The sequence below is a fragment of the Camelina sativa genome, chromosome 8 (assembly GCF_030686135.1).
Source record: "Camelina sativa cultivar CO46 ecotype springtype chromosome 8, ASM3068613v1".
NCBI lineage: Eukaryota > Viridiplantae > Streptophyta > Magnoliopsida > Brassicales > Brassicaceae > Camelina > Camelina sativa.
This window is the reverse complement of record NC_141887.1, coordinates 19,515,691-19,523,478: the sequence shown is the minus strand read 5'-3', so window position 1 is coordinate 19,523,478 and position 7,788 is coordinate 19,515,691. Positions and strand designations below refer to the sequence as shown.

The 7,788-nt window shown below is 39.5% G+C and overlaps 1 protein-coding gene across 1 annotated transcript; it reads right to left on the bottom strand.

Moving 5' to 3' along the window:
* Positions 1-5,930: 5,930 nt before the first annotated feature.
* LOC147940191 (putative pirin-like protein At3g59260) lies at positions 5,931-7,563 on the bottom strand. Its single transcript, XM_087463269.1, has 7 exons — positions 7,424-7,563; positions 7,276-7,325; positions 7,141-7,179; positions 7,011-7,039; positions 6,852-6,914; positions 6,665-6,765; positions 5,931-6,576 (listed from the first exon to the last, which is right to left on the bottom strand). Exons 1-7 carry the CDS (start codon positions 7,510-7,512, stop codon positions 6,087-6,089), a joined length of 861 nt encoding a protein of 286 aa, XP_087319395.1. The 5' UTR covers positions 7,513-7,563; the 3' UTR covers positions 5,931-6,086.
* Positions 7,564-7,788: the final 225 nt, after the last annotated feature.

Here is a 7,788-nt window from a genome sequence, read left to right as displayed (position 1 = left end):
CTCTGTCTTTCGGATCCAAGGCACGGGTTGAGTCGGCACGGCGTCAGATTGATCCGTATGATCTCTCTGCTGGAGGTAATCCCGGGTCTGTGATTTCACAACCACAACTTCGTGGCCCTAACTATGATGAGTGGGCAATGAACCTTCAACTTGCTTTACGGGCTTGAAAGAAATTTGGTTTTGTGGATGGTACTATCCCTCAACCTAATGATGATTCCGATGATCTTGAAGACTGGTGGGCAAATAATGCCATGGTGGTCTCTTGGATCAGACTCACGGTAGCACCAGATTTGAGCAGCTCTTTGTCTCATCATGAAATCGCTCATGACCTATGGTCTCAAATACAAAAGCGGTTTTCTGTGAAGAATGAACAAAGAGTACAACGTATTAAAACTGAGTTGGCAAATTGTCAGCAAAAAGGATCGGCGCATATTATGGGAAGCTGACCAACTCTATGGACGAGTCTTGCGGATCTTCAACGTGCCAAGACGGTTGAAGAAATTGCGAAAGAACGGGAAGAAGATAAGCTGCATCAATTTTTGATGGGACTTGATGAAAGTCTGTTTGGGGCTGTCAAGTCTTCTCTTCTTTCCTGTGACCCACTTCCATCTGTTGATGAGGCATATCAGGTTGTCTCGCAAGATGAGGAATCTAAGTGTGCTAGTCGATTGTTGGAAGCACGAAATGAAGGAGCTAGTTTTGCTGTTCAAAGTGCTCCTCGTATGGCTATATCATCACAATTGCGTGATCCGTCTGCGTTATGTACGAGCTGTGGATGGAAAGGCCATTTAGCTGATCATTGTTTTCGCAAGATCGGTTATCCATGGTGCTGGGGCGATCGGCCACGTTCTAAACTGCCCAACATTCTGCGAGGTGGTCATGGCACTTCCACTGTCGATCGTCGGGTGGCAACTGTTCCTCCAAAGCGTGTTGAGACGCCACAAGTCCATCATGTCGCGACTTCGTCACTGGCGTTTGTGGGCTCTACATCGATCACGGAGGCAGATCGTGTGGGGTTTAGTGGTTTGAGTGATCAAGAGTGGAAAAAGCTAAAGGATATGCTGAATACAAGGAAAGCTAGTACTAATGATCACCTTTCGGGTAAGTTTTTCATTGAATCTTGGATCATTGACACCGGTGCATCGAATCACATGACGGGTAGTCTTGATTTTCTCTTGGATGTTTGTGGTATGGCACCTATGTTCATCAAATTGCCGGATGGTCGGTTCACTATTTCGACTAAGAAAGGGAAGATTTCTCTTCGGTCTCATCTTTGGTTACTGAATGTGTTTTTTTGTTGATGGGTTGCAATGTCATCTTATATCGGTTTCTCAATTAACTAGACATAGGAGCTGTATCTTTTAGATATCTGATAAGATTTATGTTGTTCAGGACCACATCACACAGACGGTGATTGGAGCGGGTGAACAAGACAATGGTCTGTATTTTTACCGAGGGATGGCTTTTACAGCGGTGACACGAGCTTTGGATCAGCAACCTAAGGATGTATGGCACCATCGTTTGGGACACCCCTCGTCCACGACCATGGAGCTGATGCAGTTTTCCGATTCTAGTAGTTGTAGTAATGTTTTTGATTCCAAAACATGTGACGTTTGTATTCGTTCCAAGCAAACACGAGACTCTTTTCCATTAGCAATAAGAAAAATTCTGCGGTTTTTGATCTAGTTCATTGTGATTTATGGGGTTCGTATCGGACAACGACAATCTGTGGCTCTCGATTTTTTCTCACCATTGTTGATGATTATTCTCGTGCTGTGTGGCTTTATTTGTTGCCAAACAAGTCTCATACTGCTTCTACTTTGCGTGACTACATTTCTATGGTTGAACGGCAGTTCGCCAAGCAAGTAAAAACTATTAGAAGTGATAATGGATCCGAGTTTCTGAGTCTCGGTGGTTTTTTCCGCGAGAGAGGCATAATTCACGAGACTTCTTGTGTTGGTACACCACAACAGAACGGGAGAGTCGAACGGAAGCATCGACACATCCTTAATGTTGCACGGGCTTTGCGGTTTCAGGCTCACCTTCCGGTGGAGTTTTGGAGCTATTGTGTTCTTACGGCAGGTTATTTAATTAATAGAACGCCTACGGTGGTTTTACAAGGTAAGACTCCTTTCGAGATGCTCTACAACAGACCACCGCTTATGAATCATTTACGCGTGTTTGGTTGCTTATGCTATGCTCATAATCAACGTCATGGCGGCGATAAGTTTGCTTCTCGGAGCAATCGTTCTGTTTTTCTTGGTTACCCTTACGGGAAGAAGGGTTGGAAGATATATGATCTTGAGAATGGTGCGATTTCTACATCTCGTGATGTTGTTTTTCTTGAGAATGAATATCCTTTTGCTGAGGTTCCTTTGGAGTCTCCTATCCCATTGACTACATTGACTCCTCGTCCTCATATACCGGACGACGAGGATGATTTTTTTTGCGCGGGTTTTGGTTCCGACTCTGCCTACTGCGTTGGGTGATAGTCCTCGGGTTGAGCTCTCGGGGATCACAACTGATCCTATTATACTGGATGTCTCTTCTCCGGCATCTCCTCCTGTGAGTCCTACGCCGTCTTTACCGGAGAGTGAGGTTTCTCTTTCTCCGACATCCCCTGTATCTCCCGATGTCTCTGCTGAGACTTATGAGTGTATTATCTCTTCTGTTGATGATGATGATGATGCTGTTCCTATGGGAAGAGGATGTCGTCCAAAGTTTAAGTCTAAACGTCTTGATTGTTATGTGACTAACACGACTCATTTGGAGCATGATGATGTTTTATTTGAATCTAGTTGGTATCCGATTGACTCTTATGTTGATTGTTCTCAGTTCTCGGTCTATCATCGTGCGTTTCTCGCTGCGATAACTGCTGGTGTTATTCCTCGCACATATGCTGAGGCTTTCGAAGATGAAAATTGGCATGAAGCAGTTCGTGTTGAAATCATTGCTCTTGAAGATCAAGGTACGTGGACGGTTGAAACTTTGCCTCCAGGGAAGAAAGCTCTTGGTTGCAAATGGGTGTTTACTTTGAAATACCGATCTGATGGAACGCTTGAGCGTTACAAGGCTCGACTTGTTGTTCTCGGTTGATATGCTCAAATTTACCCTAGAGCTACTCTCTCAAATTAAGAGATCACTGTAGTATTTAGGGATCATATCCACAAGGACTCTAGATCACACAATAGATTTAATAATCTTTTAATTATGCTAAATCAAAATATTAATTTAAAAACAATGCAGAAACAAAATTTAAAAAGTGTTGTAAACTCAGGGAATTAAAAAGCTAGGCCTAGGGGTTTTTTCAGGAATTTATGAAATATTAAATCAATCAATAAATTAGGATTCAAGCAATTAAGATCAGATCTAGAACTCTAAACTCTTTTGTAAAATAAATCAGTTCTAACTGCAAATATTATCTAAATTTAAAACCAGAAAATCCAAATCTCTTTGCAAAATTCTAGGTAATAAATCAGCTTTAAAAACACGTTTAGATTGTTCACAAAATCACTAAATCAAATCTCTTTGCAGAAAGTAATTTTGCTCGTCAAAAGGTTTTATCAGGAAAATCAATTATATTCTCATATCAATTTATTTTCCTAGGTATTAATTCTAGGTGATCAATCAAGAATCAATATGAAGAACAACCTAAGATGAAGATCTAGAAAGATAAAGAATCCTAAAAATAACAGATCTAATAAATCATAAAAACTCTATGAAAAACCCTGAACCTAACAAGAGATCTACTCAGACATGATTAATGAAACAAAAACCATGGATAAAATAGATATCATTAAATTCAAAAGAGAAGAACAAAGGAGTTTAGAAAAGCTTCTCTCAACAGGGCTGAGTTCTTGTCTCTCCCAAAAAGCTCTCTAGGTCTCTCTCTCAAAAGATGGCAGAAAATAAAATTTGAAAATAACTTAGGTCTAAACAATGACCAAAAAATCCTATATATATTCCTAAAAACATTTAGGGACTAATGATGCAAATATGGAAGACTTTAGGGAAACTTTGTAAATCTTCAAAACTTGTGGGAAAACTTCTGATTCTTCTGCTGGATGATGCATCAATCGACACCATCACTTGCATCGACTGATGCAAGTCTCTGAACTTATCTCCCAACTTCACAGCTTAGCCTTAAAGCTTGAATATGCTCCAAATCCTCCTATTTAGCTTCATTATGCTCCCATCCATGCTAAATCCTATAAAGACTCAAAAGACTCTAAAAATACCAAAAAGACTCTATAAATAAGACTTATATCATGGCTAAAAACACCTAAAAACCATGATATATCATCGGTACTAATCAGACTGAGGGTCTGGATTATAAGGAGACTTTTGCACCTGTTTGTAAGATGACGACGGTGTGGTCCTTTTTGGAGGTTGCGGTTTCTCGAGATTGGGAAGTGCATCAAATAGATGTCCATAATGCTTTTCTTCATGGTGATTTGGAAGAAGAAGTGTTCATTCGTCCTCCTCCGGGTTTCCATACAGCTGATAAAACTCAAGTCTGCCGTTTACACAAGTCTCTTTACGGTCTAAAACAGGCGCCTCGTTGCTGGTTTTCAAAGCTTTCTACTGCTCTTAAGGACTATGGTTTCACTCAGAGTTTAAAGGACTACTCTTTGTTCACATTTGCTGCCGACGATCGTCGAATTCATTTCCTTTTGTATGTTGATGATCTTATTGTTACCGGGAGCTCATCTATGGTCATCACTGATTTTAAAGAATACTTAAGTTCTTGTTTTCATATGAAGGATCTTGGTATCTCTAAGTATTTTTTGGGTATTGAAGTTGCTCGAAATTCGACAGGTATGTATCTCTCTCAACGCAAGTACACGCTTGATATTATTTCTGACACGGGTTTACTTGGCGCCAAACCGGTGTCTCATCCGATAGAACAAAATCATCATTTGGCTACAGTAGATGGTGAGTTGTTACCTGATCCTTTTCGCTATCGACGTTTAGTTGGTCGTCTCATTTATCTGGCTGTTACTCGACTGGATCTCTCCTATGCAATCCATATTTTGTCTCAGTTCATGAATGCTTCGAAGGTTGAACATTGGCAGGCAGCTTGTCGTGTTGTATGTTACCTCAAGGGTAATCCGTGTCAGGGTATTTTACTCCGAGCTGGTACTGTTCTTCGTCTCTCGGCTTTGTGTGATGCTGATTATAACAGTTGTCCGTTGAAACGAAGATCACTAACTGCCTGGTTTATTCAATTGGGAGGATCTCCGATTTCTTGGAAGACACGGAAACAAGATGTCGTCTCTCGTTCTTTGGTTGAAGCAGAGTACCGTGCCATGTCGGAGACTGTGTGTGAGATTTTGTGGTTGCGGGAGGTTCTTTTCTCCATGGGTGTTGATTGTTCTGCTCTGGTGCCACTTCGTTGCGAGAATGAGGTTGCTATTCACCTGAGTAAAAATCCTGTTTTTCATGAAAGGACGAAACATATTGAGTCGGACTGTCATTTTATTCGAGATAAGATTGTTAAAGGTGTTATTGCTCCTTAGCATGTTTCGCCTAAGGTTCAGTTGGCTGATATTCTTACGAAGGTTCTTGGTCACAAGGAGTTCGATGAGTTTTTTCTTAAACTGGGTATTCGTGATCTTCATACTCCAGCTTGTGCGGGAGGGAGGGGGGGTATTATGAGCCAGAGCTCATTTGTGTAATTAACATATAAATGTTGTATATTTGGGTTATTCCATACTTTGGTATTAGATTAAATATTGTAATCGTATATAAGGCATTGCCTACACAACTTGAGAAATAAGAAAACCTTTTATATCGAATAAGGTTTTTGACATTGTCTTTTGTGAAAAGTTATTCTTTAATCCTAGTAAAAATATTGGTTCACTAAGACGAAAAAGAAAATTAAGCTTCAAATCGTAAAACATGTATTGTGAATCTGAAAGAAGTTGAACTATAGTTAATCAATTTATTAAAAACGTAGCATGTGTTTTGTTATTACGTGACAATGGTAAGATATAGAAATAGAATGTATAATTAAAACGGTGTGCGATAAGATAAAAAAACCTAATAAATATAAGTGCATGTCTCTGGTTATTGCTTCAAACTCTTCACTGTGACCTCCAAGACTTAGCCATCTCAAAGCCATTCTTGGCATTGCGATAGTCGTCAATTGTCATATCAATGTCAGCCTGCGAGTTCATCACAAATGGCCCGTGCTGAACCACAGGCTCGCCGATGGGTTCCCCTGCAATCAACAAGAACCTCAACGGCCTAGAGCTTGATGTATTCTTCACGCTAACTTGATCCCCTCTTCCAAATACCACAACATTGTGTGCTTCTACTGTGGAAGAGTCCGAGGAGCTAAACACGCCTTCATCGCCTTCTAGAAGGTAGGCGAAAGCAGTCCATGACTCTGGAATGGTCTGGAGGGTTTGAGCTCCTGGGTCGAGCGTAACGTCAAGGAACATGATTGGTGTTTCTGTGTAGAAAGGAGACTTGACTCCCATCGACTCTCCGGCTATGATTTTGACCTCTACTCCATTGTCCCATGCTCTCGGAATATATGAATTCGGTATTTCTCGGTTTTTTGGCCAGATCCTGTCATAAACCAAACAAAACAGATCTTAAAACATTGAAAAAGATGAATATAACTAGAATCTTTTGTCATGAAGAATTTTCTTTGTACATCTTTTGACTGTAAGGGAGGTTGATCCAGAGTTGAATGAGACTGTTAACTTCTTCTTGAGGCATTTCAGAATGAATGATTCCTCTTCCTGCTGTCGTCCACTGCAATATAATAACCAAAATCAAAAGGATGCAACAAGAAAGCTTAGTAGTAAGAGTATTTTTAATTATGTTTATTGTTGTTTCACCTGAACATCTCCTTCTTGGATTGTACCTCTATGACCATTACAGTCTTGGTGAATGAGGCCTCCCTATATTGTACAAGTTAAATCGATATCCAAGTAAGCAAAAGTAAAAAAGGCTTTTTATTATTGGCTTAAATCATGGCTGAAGATATATGTTCTCACCTGCAACATGTATGTCACACTTTCAAAACCTGTGTACACAGTTGATCCAATTACATCAGAAAAATTAGAGACTAGAGGAATTAAGCAGATGTACGTAGAAAAAACTGAAAAAAATAGGCGTGAATTTGACCTCTGTGAGGATGATCTCTGAATCCACCAGGAGGTGAAACTGAATCAAGAAACAGAGCAAATCAGAACAAACAATAAGTAAACATAAAAAATCAAAAATTTAATTCACACATTGGGGAAGTAAAAAGAATGTTACAGGAAAGTTCAGAAAGCGAGACGAACGGGTCCAATAACTCATGGTTTGTCCTGAATTAACCATGCAACAAGAAAATTAAATGAAACTTGAAGGTGAAGAAGCCATTATACGTTAGACAATTGATGAACAATAAAAAAAGCAAACTCACTTGGTAATGCCTTGTCTAATAACAGCAGCAGCACCACCGTCGTTCTCAAAATTTGCATAAATCTTCTTAACAATCTGTCTCTCTGACATGGTGATGATGTCCTTTGTGTCTTTTGTCTATCTCTCTTTGAGTGTTTGTGTGTTTATTTTGGCGTGCGTACACATATTTATATCACAAAAGCAAAGACAAAAATAGCAATAACTAAAAAATTCTTGTTACCATAAATGTTTGTTTGTAATGTACACCAATTTATCATAAATGTAAACTTCTATAGCTTTGTCGAAAATTAAAAAAAAAAATGAAAATTTTCTATAATATTTTATTTTTTTAAACATCAAAGGCTATCAATGGATAGGAAAACTAGC

Excerpts from the sequence above, each read along its gene's own strand:
- LOC147940191 (XM_087463269.1), bottom strand. The coding sequence starts at position 7,512 with ATGTCAGAGAGACAGATTGTTAAGAAGATTTATGCAAATTTTGAGAAC. Across the intron at positions 7,180-7,275 it reads CTCGCTTTCTGAACTTTCCT|TTTCACCTCCTGGTGGATTC; the intron begins GTAACATTCTTT and ends TTCTTGATTCAG. Across the intron at positions 6,915-7,010 it reads GTGTGACATACATGTTGCAG|GGAGGCCTCATTCACCAAGA; the intron begins GTGAGAACATAT and ends TGTACAATATAG.